Source organism: Thunnus maccoyii, chromosome 20 (assembly GCF_910596095.1).
Source record: "Thunnus maccoyii chromosome 20, fThuMac1.1, whole genome shotgun sequence".
Classification (NCBI taxonomy): Eukaryota; Metazoa; Chordata; class Actinopteri; order Scombriformes; family Scombridae; genus Thunnus; species Thunnus maccoyii.
The window spans coordinates 17,919,611-17,936,452 of NC_056552.1; the positions used below are offsets into that span (position 1 = coordinate 17,919,611).

The following is a 16,842-nucleotide window of genomic DNA, read 5'->3' on the forward strand; positions in this document are numbered from 1 at the left end:
ATATAGGGAAGTTACAGTTAAAGGAGGGAAGTGTAGAAACCGTTAGTCATCACAGTACATGCTGGTACATTTTTGAACATCATGTATTGTATATGGCCCCTGGACCATCACTACTCTTGTGTCAAAGTTGTTACAAAATCAATTTCAAAACACCTTTAATTACCAATGCAGGAGATTCCTCACCCTTAAGCTGATAAGTCAAGCAACAACACAAGAATCTGGTGTAATTGTTAAAGGGAGAGGAGTGATGGTGTTGGGGGGAGGAGGAGGTGGCAGCACCTCTCATCACAGATGTTTTGTTGAATTAGACCCACAACATGCACCTCCAGAAGGCTTAGCAATAGATTACTTTTATCTCACAACCATTAAATCCTCTTACCTTTTCTAATCAACCAACTACTAATTGCTGCGTCCTCTTGTACTACCAGATCTGCTCTTCAGATAGCCAGACGGGTACTACATCGATATCTGGTTTTGGGGCCTTCCCATCCATTACATTTTGATACACTTGATCTCAGAATAAATATATACCTGCTGAAGTGTCAAGAAATGGCAACAGTGGCGAAACTGTTACACGAGCAGCTTTTTCCTTTTTCTTTATGACTGTGAAACAGCTTGGCACAGCAACCCTTTATTTGTTTTCTGTACCATGGCTGAAGTCAACTCCTCCTCTATAGATATTTTATTCATTGTTTTATTTTTTTCTCTCCAGAGTCTTGAATCAAACTTGTTATGAGCGTGATCCTTATCAGAAGAAACAGCTGTATTGTTGAGGCTAATATTGTAGACCAGGATGCTGCATGGGGGGAAAGAGTGATGAATGATCCACCCAGAGAAAGAGAAAGAGAGAGAGAGAGAGAGAGAGAGAGAGAGAGAGAGAGAAAGAAATGGGCTCTTGGCCAACTAGGTTAGAGGCTTTGCTGTTGATGTCTGCTTGGTTGCATAGAAACTACAGCAGATAAACACACAGACCTGAGAGCATGCACACCTCTGGTCAAATGTAGTCTAGAGTCAGCCTGATGCCTAGCTTTGCGCTAACTGAAATATGCATCATCCCTTGTTTACTCAATGCAAACACAACCATGTTTTAAAATACATTTTTAAAACCTTGTAAAGTGACTTTTGAGATGATTTAAATCTCATTTTGTGTTTTATTTATAGGGGAGAGAGAGGGGGGGGGATGAAATGCACTAATTGTAAATGCATGAATCTAAACGTCTCACATGGAATGATACACCGTGTAAAACTTTATAAACTCAGCGGGAGATAAAACGGCTAAGATTATTCGATCAATCTAAAGCAATGCAAGAGCAAAGACAAAGATATAAAGCTACACCGACGATGCAGCTGACAGGTGTATATGTTACGTGCAAGGACAACACAACACATTTACACTGTAGCATCTCTCCTGGTTGAGCAAATGTGCAATATCTGCGGTTTATATCATCAGAACTACAGGACAGAGAAGAAAAAGTGGAAATAGTTACGTACAGGGAAGAGTGAAAGACACGAGAGAATAGCGATCTGAATATTGATGGGTTCTGAAGGATGATTTTGTTAAGTCCTGATGAGCTCTGACATGCCAGGCCTCCCAGCAGCCCCTGGCACTCCTGTTCTCACCTCCACACATGAGCAAGCTCATCTGTGAACTCCCCCCGCACCTTTTTACACGTTTTACTGTGGCACCTTTTTTTCTGATTAAACATGCAAACACTGATACACAGGGATCCATGCCAAAACACCCCAAGACACACACTGACACACACACACACACACACACACACAGACACACAGATCCACACAGACCTACAGTTTCTTACATCGTCACTGAAGCTTAGCCTTCACTTTTCTTCAAGGACTGTTGGCAGCGAGGATGGAAAGACGGGAGAAGCTCCAGAGATGGCAGAGAAAGAAAGAATAATAAAGGGAGGGTAGAGAGGGAGACTGAATGGGGCTCTCCATCATGCTGTCAGTAAGGTACAGCTTTAGCGTTAGCAAGGAATAAAGAGTGTTTTTAAAAGGTGCTGTGAGGTGCGGCGAAGATGAGTCGGATAAATGAATTCTCTTTTTCATTCAAAGAGCCCAGTAAAGCCCACAGGGTCATTCTGTGTGTTTGTGCGGAGACAGAAGGAGGGAGAAAGAGTGTGTGTGTGTGTGTGTGCAAGTACAAGGATAGAAAGTGTGATGGCGTGCATGCTTCTGCCTGGAGTTTGCACTTGAGAATGCATGCAAAAAGCCAGACTTTTGCCATGGCCGGCTGACGTTTTTGTTACTCCTGACACTATAACATATTGTGTTTTTTCTGGCTGTTGCCCCTCTCCTTTCACCACTGAGTGGGAAAAGTAATGTAGTTCAGAGGGGGCATGTAAGATGGAACAATGGCTCAAAAATATTGAATAAGGAGTGAAAGGGAGCCAGGGTCTGAATGACAATAGGCCAGAGCTGGGGGTGAGGACTGATGGTGTGTGGGGGGAGTGAGCCCAGATTGATGATAGATCTCCACTGGTTAAATATTATCAGGCTTCTTTTTTCATGTATCAACCCCCCTCCTGTCCTGGTATCACACAGAGAATGGTAAGATGTGGCCAGCTAATGATCTGCCCTTCTGAGCCATTCACTTTTTGTATTACCCTATTTACTTACTATTGGAGACACTCCCCTCTCTACGGGTTCACAACACAGATGGTTTGGGTAGCCATAGTGACTGCCGAGCCTTATTTATATCAGCCCAAAGCCCTTCTGTGTGTCTTTTTTTTTCTTTAACTCTTGGAAGTTTTGTCACAGATGGAGTGCTGAAGTTATAGGCCCCACTGCAAAGGTGGAAAAAAGTTTTTTCTTTAACTTATTCCCTATGAAATAAAAAACAGTGACGGGGTATCTCTGTTATAACTTTCTCCATCTGTAGGTTTATTAAAAATGCACGTCTTGCGCCAGCTATACTTACAAATGTAGATGCTTATTTGAAGTCACTGAGATGTCCTTGAGGATATATGTAACATTGTTGAGCAACAGCACAGCAGTCGCTCTGTGTTGACAGATGCACGTGCATATTTTGGCATATGATAAGCCATGTGATGTCGGTTGGGTTTTCAGTAGTTCTGTATTTTCCCCCGTGTTTGTTTTTGCAATACTGCCTAAATATCAAGGGTGGGGCAAACCATGCCCTGAAGAAAAAAAGTTTGACATTGATATCAATTTTCACGGCACTTCTCTGAGTTTGTTGCCTCGCCTGACAAAGAATGAACATCTTTTCTGCTGCCTGTAGCTTTTGACTGCAGAAACAGTGCGCTGCACAATGAAAATGTGTAACTCTGATAGGTCACTTTTCAGTGTCCTCAGCTCCCAGATGAAGTTGACCCACGTGCACCTCTGGGACTTGTGGGTAAGGAGGGCTGCCTCTCATCCAATTAAATCCTCTCTTTCATACACTTTAACACAGACACACACACACACATATATATCACATATGCATACATATATATACACACACACTAGGGCTGGGGTGGGGTGTGTGGTGGACAGTAACGGGGAGGGGGGTGAGAGATGGCAGAGAAAGGGGAGTAGCTGCTCCATCTACATTCCCTGCGCCCCATTCTTTTGAAATGCTGATGACTCCTCCTCCCTCACTGTCATCGCTCCGCTCTCTTCTCTTTTAATGTGGCGGAGTCATCCATTCCATTAACCCTCCTCCTGCTCTCCCCTCCCCAGGTTAGAATGAGGCAGATTCACTATCGCCAGCCTCCCCCCCCAACCTCTCTATAAAAGGCAGGGCAACAGGGGCCACAGTGGTGACGATGGCAGGGGCATTTGTCATGCTCTGAGCCACGGCAGTCTGTTGCTCTCCCGAGGGCCTTTTGTTGTCCCCAGATCCCAACTTGCTGGCTAAGCAGAGGATTTCACATGTTTCATTAACATCTGAACCAGCTCGGCACTTTTGTACATTTCACATCGCTTGGCGGGAACGTTGCACGGACACAGACACGCACACACTTGAAAAACATGAAAAAGCAGGATGCCAGAAGCCCGTGCGTGCATCCAGGAGAGAGCAGTCAGTTTTATGGAAGCGCAAGGATTAGAACTGTATCGCACACACGCACACACACACACACACGTGCACACACACAAACACACTATGAGTGTTTCAATGAGTGTTGACTGCACATTCAGCCTGCAGTTATCCAACCTCTGTGTGGTTCGTGGCACACATTCGGTCTTTGTACTAAGCACAACAATCAGCGTGCCCTGCCCGGCTGCCGGTGTTAGGGGCACCACTCAAGTGGAGGTCACTCGGCGAGGCGTTATAATGCTTTGGGCTGGGCACAACAAGACTGAGGGCAATCCACTTAAAGCGAACCACTAACCCCCCTCCCCCCCCCCCCCCCCCCCCCCTCCGCCACCTCCTCTCATATCCCCTCCAGGCCACCCCGAGCATCACACTTCTGAATGGAAAACGGGAAATCGGCCCTCTGCAGCACTTCAAAAACTGGAGAGAGTGAAAGCAGCGAAGGGGAGGTTGGGAGAGAGGAAAATACTGTGGAGGGGAGGGAGGGGGGGGGGGGGGTTAAAACATGGTGCCTCGACACCCCGACAGCAGTGCCTAAGATCTCTGTTAGAGGGAGATGAAACAGCTCGAATCAGGCAACATAGGCAAAATCAAAGCCCGAAAGACTGTTTTGATGAGAAGACGGCTTTTTATGATTTTCCTCGCTGCCCCGTTTTTTTTTCCCACTCCGTCTGTCTTTCTCGTGAACTCTGAGTTAAGGCCACAAGAGCAAAGCTGCGGTCAAGAACCTGGATTACAGGAAACGGAGAAATGAATGGTATCATACATAAATAAAACAGAATGTAGGTTGAGCTGTAATTACATCAGTGATGCTAATTTCTGAGTTAGTTCTGGTAGAGCGGAGGTGTGGATAGAGCTCCTAGCCCTGCCAGCCTCTTCAACTCGGCTCCCTCCTTTTCTCTCACCGTGTGCTTTCTTGCAGCAGATCATCTCTTTCCTCAGACTGTACTCTATACTTATTACTCTTGAAGTAGTCACATAGTCACCTATTTTTTTAATTTCATTGTCATACCAAAAATTCGACAGCCAATATATGTCAGATATCAAAAATACAGTAAGACACTTTAATGTTACAAAACCAAAAGGAAAGCATCAGTTACATTACACATATATCTACATCATTTCAGGTAAAATATGTTTTGTGAACAGAATGACAGTAGAGTAAAGAACAAGCTTTTGCTACAATCTTAATTTTCATTCTGATAGAGGGCTTTTTTCTTTATTTTCCAGGCTTTCTCCAAATAACTGGCTAACTTAAAGGAGTTCTTGAGGGAGCTTTGTCAAGTCAAAAAAACATAGAGACCACAAAAGACTACAGAAACCCTGCATTTGAAAAACATGGGTGTTTACAAGTCAGGGAAGATTTAATGAAAGATGCTTTTGAATTGCAGTATTCATCCAGTCCAGTGTTTTTGGAGTTTGACCTATACTAGGGACTAAAAATAATGATATCTAAATGTCTGCTGCATCAATTTTCTACCATTCTTTTTTAAATCTGTCTCTTGCAAGTTCCGCAAACTCTATGGGAGTGCAGCACTAAATGCCTGGAGCACCCCTTTGTGTGTTTTCTATGTGAGTAGCCATGGCAGTATTTGTGCATTGTTCATGTTTTAAAAATATGTTTCAGTTTTTAAATTTATGAAGTATTGCTGGGATTCATTGTAAAAAAAACACAATTCAAAATTGGATTCATTGTCCAATATATCACTGAGATGGCAGATTGAAGAAATCCCCATTTCTCCTTCGAAACTAACATCTTCTTCCTCTGACCATGATCCATTGATTTGTTTATCCCAACTGAATATCATGTTTTACTCTTTTGACTTCATAAACGTTTCTGTCAGTCTTTGTCTCCTCTGCCTGCTCTCTCGGTTGCTGTTTTGCTCTCTGTTTCGTCCTCTGTCCCTCTTGTCTTTCCTAATAGAATTAGCGGTGTGTCCGTTCCTATGTACTAAACATCTCCCTGCTCCTGACAGCTAATGGGGGCCATTCCAAGTCCTGGATGACTGATATTGAGATATCCTCCCTCCAGGGTAACATCCATAGCAATTTTCTCTTGATTTGCTGAGTGATGGACTCGGTGCAAAGGAACATAGACCTAATGATCATTGCGGAGATGGGCTCTCTAACTCAAGGCCATAGAGTGTGGACGATTACAAGCTATACAATAAGCTATGTCTCCTCCCCCTCCTCTCTCTGTCTTCCTCTCCCTCTGCTGAGGTATTTCCAGAATGCTGCCGGCCATGATGGATTTATGAGTGGGCCATACTTTGGTAAACACCGATGGTGGGCAGCTTTGTCCTCCCCCCTGTGATATAGTGAAGGTCCCCATAAAAAATGGGAAAACCAGGTTACGGCCACCATAGAGCGGGGCTAAACAATAAAAGGCTTTATGGGCAGAGATATAGGCCTGTACCATAAATGCTGGAATCTGCTGTCGGAGGGACATTAAAGGGATAATGACGGGGGGGTGTAGCTTTCACAAAGATCCCTGCAGCCTCTAAGAGGGTCTTTTTAGAAAAGACACACACACACACACACACACACACAGAGGATAGCAAAGCAGCAATGCAGAGATCTATAGAACAGTTTGACTTTGGGTCAAGCTTTTAGTGTATATGGGTGTGTGTGTGTGTGTGCGTCTGTATCCAGTAGATTGACAGAAAGAGGTGGAAGCGGTGCAGTGTACATCGATAACTGCAGCTTGTTCTCACATCGAAGGGTCGGGCCCTCATTACACATTGGCTCGCTGTCGGGGAGCACAGCTGTTGGGTTTGGCTGGTGCTGCCTGTACGGGCTGCACAAAACCAGCTGTGCAAACAAATACACACACATACACACAGAAACCGTAATGGCAGCAAAGGGAGCGGAGTTGTAACAGACAGGTTCGTGGAGTTTCGGGTAGACTTAAACATGCACCAAGGCGCGCGCACACACAGATAAACAGACACGTATTGATGGGTGATGCGATCCTGGTAAGCGAGTGGCATGAGGAAGTTGGTTGCTGGGACCATGCCAGTGGTGGGGGTGGGGGTGGATTATGGTGCTGATCATCAGTCGTGGGATAATGCTGCTGAGAGGCAGACAGCATGTTTTACCCCACAGCGTGACAGAGACCTGGACAGACGCAATCACTGTCTTACTGTCTCTTGTTGCCTCCCGAATTAGGACACATTTCAACTCCTCAAAGTGCTTCCCCTCTGTATTTCTCTCGTCGTCTCTCCCCGCTGTGCTGCTTTATTAGGTTGCTGGAAAGATTTAAGAAAGATAGAAAGCTTTGCCGAGGCTTGCCCCAAACTTCTTTATCGTCTGGGCATTAGCCATCTGCTGGCACATGTGCAGGAGAGCTCGGGGGGGAGGTGTAGCATGAGTGCCTGTGTGTGTGTGTGTAGTAGCCGCTAAGGCAGACAGGAACTCTAAAATTAGTCCCGGGCCATTCTAACTCAAACATGTCTGGCCTTATCTTGTCAGGAGATGGCTTTTACCCAAGCCAAGTGTTGTCCGAGCGATACGGCAGGTCTGATCTGTTTTTTCCTAAGCCTTTTACTCTGTTTAGTGTCTCCAGGCCAACCAGAGCTCAGCCTGCTTTTTCATGACTTTTTGACAATTTGATTTCGTTCTGTTTAGATTTGTCCACTCCAGTAAAGTACACACTGTGCAGGAAGTGTTCATAGCCATGGAGGAAAAAAAAAAAAGGATCTCCAGTGTGCAGGAACACAAGAGTCAGGGGACAGCTGATTGCAGATGTTGATGGATCCTCTCCAGAATCTGCTGAACATTTAACACAAACTCTGGCTCATTAGCTCAACCGAGATCCGCTCAGCCACTGTGAGCTCGGGTTTGTGCGTTTGCAGAGAAGAAGGCGCTCTTCCTCCTCTTTTTTACCACACACAATAATCCAAATGACATAACGACCTATTGTTTGTTCTAACCTGTCGGCTCATCTCCTTGGGGGTGGGGGGGGGGGATGGCAAGGGGAACACTCTTTACAGCTTCCTAACACCCCTGATTGGGCTGAAGAAAGGAGGAGAGTGAGGGCAGTAAAAATAGCTTGACACCCTCAAGGTCCAGCCAGCAATCTCCTCTCCGCCTTCGCTCATAAAACTCTTTGAATTCCCTCCTAAAAACCCTTCTTCCCTCTCTCTCCCCCCCCCCCTTCTCCCTCCCCCATTTCTCCACCGGACTCTCAGTTCCAGCTTTGCTCCAAATCAAGGATGCTATGTTTACCGCTCGTGGTGTCCCTCTATTATTTGCAGTTACATAACCATCTATTTCTGTGAGGCCTCCATGTCTGATTGGTGCTTTAATCAGGCCCCTCCGTCGGTTTGCTTGGACTTTATGCAAGTCCAAGCCACACAAGCGAGACTCGCCTCTCAGTGACGATTGAGGAGATTGAGACACAATCTCATTCTCTCTGGCTTTGCTCTGAGCCAGAGTACTTTTCCATGCACTCAGGAGTGTGGCGCTTATTGAGAGAACAAGAACAGCCACCTGGACTGCGGTTTTAATGTAGGCTGAACCTCTTGTGGCTCTTATTTTCTTTCTACTTTGTCGATACACAGTCGTTAAGATGCAATAAAGACCACTGACCACCTTTATTTCTCCGCCATGCATGGCACCGGTTGTTGAGTTTGTATCCAAGCACTTGCGCACATATTACGTGTATGCATATGTCAGTTTCACATCGACTCTGGTCAAAAAAAGGACAGCAGTACAGATCGGACACCATCTGAAACTAAACCAGCGCTCATTTCTCCCTTGACGTGCACCCATTTCCCCAACTGTCTACTGTCCCTATTTCCCTTTCTCTCTCCTCATTATATGCCTGGATATATTCACTTCTTTTTAAGCATGACAAAGTGATTTTTTTTAGTTTAAAAATAAATGTTAGAGGCTGTGGGAAAACGACTTTTTTTCAGGTCTAATCTTGTATTTTTCCCTCCCTCTCTGTTATAAGCAATGATCAACAATCTGTTATCTCTTAGCTTGTTCTATGCAATCACAGGGTATTACCCGAGGATGAATGCTCTCCTCTTGCAGAAGAAAACAGAGCCTGGAAAAATTAGCATTTTCTGACAGCCATTACTCATAGGGCTAATCCTGTCAAGGAATGTGTGGCTGCGCTATCAGTGCAGGCAAGGGGTCGCCGTGGCCCAGGCCTGCACATCGGGCTCTTATCAGGCAGGGTAAACACACTGGGGCCTGCATTAAATAAGTGTCACAGTCAGTAGGGGCGGAGCAGGCCAAGCCCCCCTGCCAGGCTCCATGCAGATAATCCCTCTCAAAAACCGTGTTGGTCAGACCCAGCTGTGGCCTGTGGCTCAGGTGCAGGGAAAGTGGGGGGAGGAGAGGTATTGTTCAGGCAGTGGTGTAGTTTACAACACAATTCACACAGGTTTTTTTTGTTTTTTTGTTGACCACGTCCATATTAATGTGGATATGTTCGAAAAAGGCTGTTTATGTATCAAAGGTTTTCTGTTTCATTTTCATTTAATTTTCACGTCATTTTTTCATGTTTCACATCCTCACTAAAACACCAGAGTAGTAGAAAATTGCTTAAGCCCATGTTTCCACTGGACAACAGGAAGGGACAGCGTGATTTTTCTGTCAACAACAAGTTTTAAGAATCTGCAGCTCAGTCTTCTCTCCTTTGACCTCGTCTGGAACGTCCCAATTATAATGAAACAGGCTTAATATTTTCATATGTTGTCTTTGACTGTGTGAGGTTAAATGAGCCAGATTTTCACTCTGGCCAGTCAAATATATAAAAAGATACATGTGTAATGTGAAATGCCCCCCAACAACATGATGACTAGCGGGTGCTTGGCCTTAATCTTTGCCAGTGAGCATACACAGGCAATTTGAGCCAGCAGCTGTACTCCAGATCACATGACAATCAGTGTTTTTGAAAAGCTCAGTTTTCCCTGTCAACATAGACCGGTGATGTTTGTGTTTGTTGGACTTCGCTCTGCTTTTTCAGCACTGATATTTGCATCACCTGACTTTGAAGAGGAAATATTCACACCTTTGTTTGTAGCTGTGCTGTGATAGCCTTGGCACAGACCGGAGGCCTGCAGATGACACATGACACATGTTTGCATAACAAGTTGCAACAATGTTGCATGGAATGTTGCAGCATAAAGGTGGAGTAACATTTTTATTAGGGAGGTGATGTAACTCTGGAGCAAAACAACTTCCTGGACTTTAACTACACTGTGACAAAAGTGAAGTGTCACTTACCTTGACTCAGTGACTTTGCCACTTTTGTTACTTTTATGTGTGCTGGAGGGAAAGTGAGGCGCCTCTCCGGGCAGCACTTGAGGAAAAGTGTAATGGTGTTACACTGAGTGTACAAGGTGGGAAACCTTGAATAATGTGGGATGAGAGCGAGCCAGAGAGGCGAATCCGAGTCAGCCAGTGGGTCACCAGGAGGTGAGGCTGCCTACTTCCCTGGGTTCAGGAAAAGTTCAGGCGCATAGCATTAGGCAAATTAGGGAGACAGCGGCTGGGGGAGAAGAAAAAATCGGAGGGTAGGGACTGATGAGAGCATGGGGGAAAGGGTCAAATTAGTTGGAAGGAGGAGCCCAAATGAAGAGTGAGAACATAGACGGGAACTTCCAGGAAAAAAGAGGAGAGATACAGTGTGGTGCAGCACTCATTATGTCCATGAACTCCCTGTAAAGATATGAAAGACTCATTACTGAGCTTATATAACTTAATCACGTCCTCAAATACATTTCTATTTAAAGCCCCCCGCACCTAAATTTGAGGGAGGGCGGCGGGCTCCCCCCTTCACACAGTCCCATGCAGGGTCGATGTTTGGAGAGAGGGAGAGAGAGGGAGATCCATGGTGACGTCCCTGAAGGGGTTAAACGTAGGAGGAGCAACGCATGAAAAGAGACCGAGGGGAGAAAGAGAGAGAGAGAGAGAGAGAGAGAGAGAGAGAGAGAGGAAAAAAAAGAAAAAGAGCCTGGCGGAGGTGGAGCCAAAGCCCTCAGCTGCTGTGCCGTGTCACATTTGTGCAGAACATGATAGTAGCAGGATTCGGTGTGGGAATGATTCAAGCTTCTCTCTCCAAATACAAACAAGGCGGTGCTGCATGTTTCACGCGAACCTGGATATTAGAGAGCAGCGTCTGATCGAGGGGAAGCCGCCGGTTGCTGTAGCGCACGGAGGGACACCGGTTCATTGACGGGGCTGACAGGAGTCCACCCACGGCGGGCGCAAACGGGACAACCGACCGAAACCAAAAGGACAAACTGCAACTAGAAGGGATTTCCTCTCTTGATATTTGCGTCTTCATCCCATCGATAATTTCCCTGTGTTACCGACACGGATTTAGGAGATTTGTGTTCTCCTTTCTTGGGATTTTATTCGGCTTATTTTTCCTCTCTGTGGTGTGGATACAGCCTCAAATGTTGCTCTCTGTTTGAGCAAGGCCGACAGGACCTATATATTCTGCTGAAGTTATTCGGGTCGATTTATTTTTTTTTATTATTATTTTTATTATGTGCATATTCTAAGCCGTGCTCCTGCGCCGGACACCATGCAGACTGCTCTTTTAAATTATGTTTTCAAATTGAGCGCAGCCGACTAGGCTATTTGAGGCACTGATTCACTCCTCGGTGTGGTTTTCGATCAATACAGCGCCAAAAAAAAAACCAAACAGAAGATGCCAAATACTGAGATGTCCCCACTGTGTTTGGATGTATCACTTTTCCTTCGATTTTAATGCAGTTTTTTCCCCCCGTTTGGCCCCCTTCAGTTTCTACCTCCGCCGGTGGCGAGCTGAGCACCACAAGGCTCGTGTGATCCTGCCCCCTAAGTGCGCGACAATAGTTCGTTTTTTGATAATAATCCCCCGCTTTCGTCCTGCTTCGTATGATGTATGAGAGTGTGGACGTTGTGGGACTGAATCCCAGCCCGAACCCGTTTTTAATGATGGATTACTACAACCAGAGCAGAGGATGCTTGATCCCAGAGAAAGGACTGGTGCCCGGAGCGCCCCATCCCTACAGCACGTCCATCAGGAACCAGCACTGGAACGGCTCCAATCACTGTAGGTGCCTTTTCCTGCCTCTTCAACTTCATTTCACTTATTAGGAGGAAGTTGAAGCCACCATGTTTATATATATATGTGTGTGTGTGTGTGTGTGTGTCTGTGTGTGTATTTATAGCCCATATAAATGTCGCGTTTTCTATTTTTTTTCATGGTTTTATTATCTCACACACACTCGCGACAAAAATCGTTATTATAAGACCTTTTATCTATGCGTCTCCAGACTTTATTATTTAAATAATTGAAACCACATAATATGCGGCAAACAGCGTTGCATGTTGACAGCTTCATAACTGCATTATATATACTTGACCCACTTTCGGCTTCTCTCTCTCTCTCTTCTCTGCCTCAGTATGCGTCCAGGTTGGGTTATTTTTCTCTGAGAAAACCCTTGGCGAGACTGCGGCGCTCTGATCCAGGCCACGTTATCCAAAGCTTTCGCGTTCCTGAAATATGCACTTCATGTAAACAAGGGTTTTTTTTTTTTTTTTGGAAGTCATGCCAGCATTAATCAGATCAAACTTTTCCTGCCAGTGTTATCCCTCTCGTACGTTCCTCTGGTAATCTGGATAGCTGCACCCACAAGGCCACAGTTCCTGAGCAACACTGGCCTTAAACTGGACAGTCCTCTCTGATGAATGTTCCAATAAGTCCCCAAACTCATTTAAAAGTATTTTGACCTGTGGTTTATATTTAGTAAAGCTTGGGAAACATTAGAACAAAGTGTGCTTTTTTTTTCTAACATTTGAGTTTTATGTATTTATCTCAATATCCTAACGTCTTCTGTGAGAGCATAAACGTTAGAATAAATATTTAAATCGTAATAAATGCACCCAGGAATGAATGCTTGTTGTCCTATGTGCCATTGAGTGAGGATGACAGGCTTTCTGCCATGTCTATAAATAGCATGGCAGTGTCTCATAGAGCTTTTAAAATCTCAGCGAGACTTTAGTGATTGTGTGTGTGTGTCTGTGTGTGTTGGATGTAGTAGCTTTCTTGGAGGGGGGTTCGCATGGGAGGTTTTTAGTTTATTGATACTGTATCTGCCTTAATAAGAGAGAGTTAAATTGCAAACAACAAAGTATCACAGAGTCCCGTCCCATTCTTTACCTCAAAGGAGCTGCTCTGCACAAAGCTGGAGCAGGCCTTTATAGAAGAGATAGCTCTGTTGTCTTTCACAGCTGAAGGAGCGTAAAAAGGCAGGAATCTCCACAGGCTCTTAAGGGCCAATTTCCTCCTCGTCTCAAGACTATAGAAACACACGACAAAGGGAAATTTAAACAAGAATTTTTAATGTTTGGCAGCAACAACAAACACATTGAAAAACAGTTCTGTTTGCGATGTTGCTCCTCTCCCTCTCTTTCGTCTTTTTCACAGCTTGTTTTCACCAAGTCAGATGAGATTAGAAATGCCTCCCGACTACAAGGACAATTCACATACATTTTTCAAAGCAGATATCCAAGCGAGCTTGATAGTATTTATCGAATTGGCCCACTAAAGCTCTAGTGGCAGCATTGATTCAAACCATGTGAGCTTATCTGAGGCAGACTGTGGGGGTTTGGCCCAGGAAAAGACCTCTGATCCCTTACTCGACTCCACATTGTTTTGCTCAACGGAGGAGTTGCAGGGGGAGTGTGTGTGTGTGTGTGTGTGTGGGTGGGTGGGTGGGTGGGTGAGTGAGTGAGTGGGGGGTAGCATAGCTGCTCTTTGCCTTACTGCTTGAATGTAATAAAAAATTTAGTGCACAACCGAGGAGCGGTGGGGGTGGGGGTGTAGAGTAGAGAGGCGCAACATCCGTTAGTGTCATCACGTGGCTCGGAGGTTTATTGGATCATAGGGGTAGAAAACACAACAGACAAAACAGAGCAAGATTTCTCTCTTCGCCTCCCGCTCTTGAGCAGGAATCCAAACCAGCCAGGCTCAAAAGCACGAGACAATCCCAAAAACATCTGCTGGCTTTATCTGTTTCTGCACTTTTTTTTTTTTCTTCTTTTTTTTTTTTTTTTTTTCAAATACAAACTTCACAGACTGTAGTCTCTCGGTATGTTATCCTCTGCACGTGGGTTTGGAAACAGATTGCGGGTGGAGTTTTTTTTACCCCCCTCAGTTTTTTTTTTTCCCCTTTTTGGTCTTCTGTTTTTTCAACCTCTCCACACTGGCTCTAACTATTCATTATAGGCTTCACAGACGAGCTCTCTGGCTCTAAGAGTGCACTCAGTGACATCTTCGCTGAAGTGAATCTGGCCTAAAACGGCCTCCTGGACCCATTAAGTGGCTGGGCACAAATCCAGATCATATGGACGCTTCATCCCTGATGTTATTAGTTTTTTTTTTAAAGATGCAGACTGCCACTTAAGTTATTCGACTGTTTCCATCCAGCTGCTGTCAGCGCAGGTTTGCTGAGTCACAGGCTAGTGTCAGCTAGTCACTTGTAATCTGGTTATATGCAGAGCAACAATGCTGAGTCTTTATGGTGAAAAAAAAAAAAAAAAGCTCTGGTCTTGCAGATTAAACACACTTGATTTTTCACTGAGTGCCTGTCAGAATGCTTACAGCAATTATGGGCTCATGCATGAAAGAATGTGCATGGCCTTGTTCACATGACTGTCACACACTAAAAAAAATGGGGGGTATGAAGGAAAGGGGGATTGCATGGTGGGCTCAAAAGCTCACCAGCCCATAGGCTTCTTGCTCTTTTGTTTTTTTTCCCAGGCTGTCCACAGTACGAAAGAAAGCGGTCACCAGGGATTTCCAGAGAGAGTAGACGAGGCAGAGAGAAGGGGCGAAGCCTTGGCTAGTTTGTCTTCTGAGGGCTGGGGCTGCCGAGTGGGCTATTGGACATGAACGCTGTGTGTCTGAGGGGCAAGTGACTGGCAGCTTAATCTGACTCATGTGGTATTTAAGTGCGGAAGTCCTTTTGCCTAGCAGGAGACGAGGCCCAAGAAAAAACAGATGGTATTTTATTGTTTTTCGGTGCAACAGACTGTAAGAGCAGGAGCAATTTTGGGCGATGATGAAGGGGGAGGTTAGTTGGACTGGATTTTTTTTTTTTTTTTTTTTTTCTGAAGAGACGAAAGCAAGAAAGTTTGAGCTTAGCTGGTGAAGCGCAAACCCATGTGGTCTCATGTTTGGCTTTCTGAGAGACTGCAGCATCAGACAACGCAGCAACGCGTCCTTAATTTTTTGTGCTGTTAAGCAGCAACATGGAAAACTGTGGGTAATGTGTTTGGACTTTATGCTGGCCAGCAGATTGGTGCTGGCCTTGCAAAAGAGCTGTGAAGATCACTTCCTCCCCCCCTTTATTTATAAATGCACATTTTATTTGGCAAGTGTATGCAGAGAATTGGGAATAAACATGAACAAAAGAGCATAAACAGAGAGCTGCTCGTCCTGTCCCTAAACAGAATTGGCTGAAGTACTGTCAGTTTCTGACATTGAAGGGCTTTTGCTGTCATAAACAGCTGGAGAAAGGGGTCATCTATAATTGCAGAACATAAAGTACCAAATTTATTTTCTTGATCAATCCACTCAGGGTTTCTTGGCAAAGCTGCTTACAACTTAAGCAAAATTACAACTTGAGACTTTATTGACATAAAGCAGTAATGCAAATCCCAGACGTTAATATTCCTGAACTGCAGTGTTTGACCTTTATGTCAGTGCCAAGTCCCTGAGCCTTATAATATCTTCTGCATGCTCTTTTATGTCCACGCACACGGACACACTGATGAGAGAATGGGCCTTTCCTCCTGGGGCATTGATGATCCTGACGATGATGGAACTGGCAGGATAGATGGACAGCATTCAGACAAGGTCCCCTGTTCTTCCTGGAAAGGGAGAGCGTCAAGCAGGCTCCATATTGCGCCACGTCTGCCTAACCCCCTTTCAGCCAATGGCGACAGTGATTTAGTAGCCTGATCATCACTGTGTGTGTGTTAGTGTGTGTGTGTGTGTGTGTGTGTGTGTGTGTGTGTGTGTGTGAGAGAGAGAGAGGGAGAGAGGGAGCGAGATCAGTATGTCCACAGAAACACGCCTGCTGCTTTCACCTTCAGGTGAACATCAATAACACATTTTGTCATCAAGGTATGTTTGTAATGGCAAAGGGGTGAAGGGAGTTCAACACCGCCGCTTCTGCTCTCCTGGGAAAAGCCGCAGGGCAGCATTTCACAACCTGCCATCACTCGCTCCCAAAACGGCACCTTGCCACCAACCTTCAAAGCTGTTGCTGCCCTTTTTATAGAGATGCCCTCAGAATGGGATGTTCACCACGCTGCAAGGTTACCAAGAGCAACAGGGATACATGTTTATTATTTTATTTTATTTTATTTTTTTTGTGACAGTGCCCATAGTTTCTGTCATTTTTTTGAAGGTGTAACGAGTGGGTGTGGTCCATCACCTTGAACACTGGCAGAGAAACTGGCTTTTGGACACACACAAACAATGCTACAGCTGACTGGCAACCTTTAATTTCTCCCGGCGGTGGCATTTTGCAGCGTCATTCCATATTGAGTATGTCAGAAATTCAGCATATTTTGTGCAGGCTTTTTTTTTTTCCTTTGTGCACACAAACACACGCTCAGACCCACCGATGGGCCCTAGCTTGTTTGTAGAGAGAATTAGCCGGAGGCATCAGTCAGAGAGTAGTGTACACCAGTTTGGTTTGACGCTAAATCCCCAAACAAGGGTTGGTGTACTCTGCAAAGCCCACTTTGATGAACAAAGC

General features: G+C 45.1%; 1 protein-coding gene across 17 annotated transcripts in view; it reads left to right on the forward strand.

Annotated features, from left to right (window-relative positions):
- The window catches only part of raraa (retinoic acid receptor, alpha a), a 149,884-nt gene that overhangs the window by 95,114 nt on the left and 37,928 nt on the right, over window positions 1–16,842 (forward strand). Inside the window, exon 1 of one of the 17 annotated variants that reach the window (XM_042397279.1) lies at window positions 11,080–12,122. The exons of the other annotated variants lie outside the window; for them this stretch is intronic. Within the exon in view, the coding sequence (XP_042253213.1) occupies window positions 11,945–12,122 (178 nt within the window). The 5' untranslated portion in view covers window positions 11,080–11,944. Of the gene's footprint in view, window positions 1–11,079; window positions 12,123–16,842 lie in introns of those variants that run through there. 17 annotated transcript variants of the gene reach the window in all.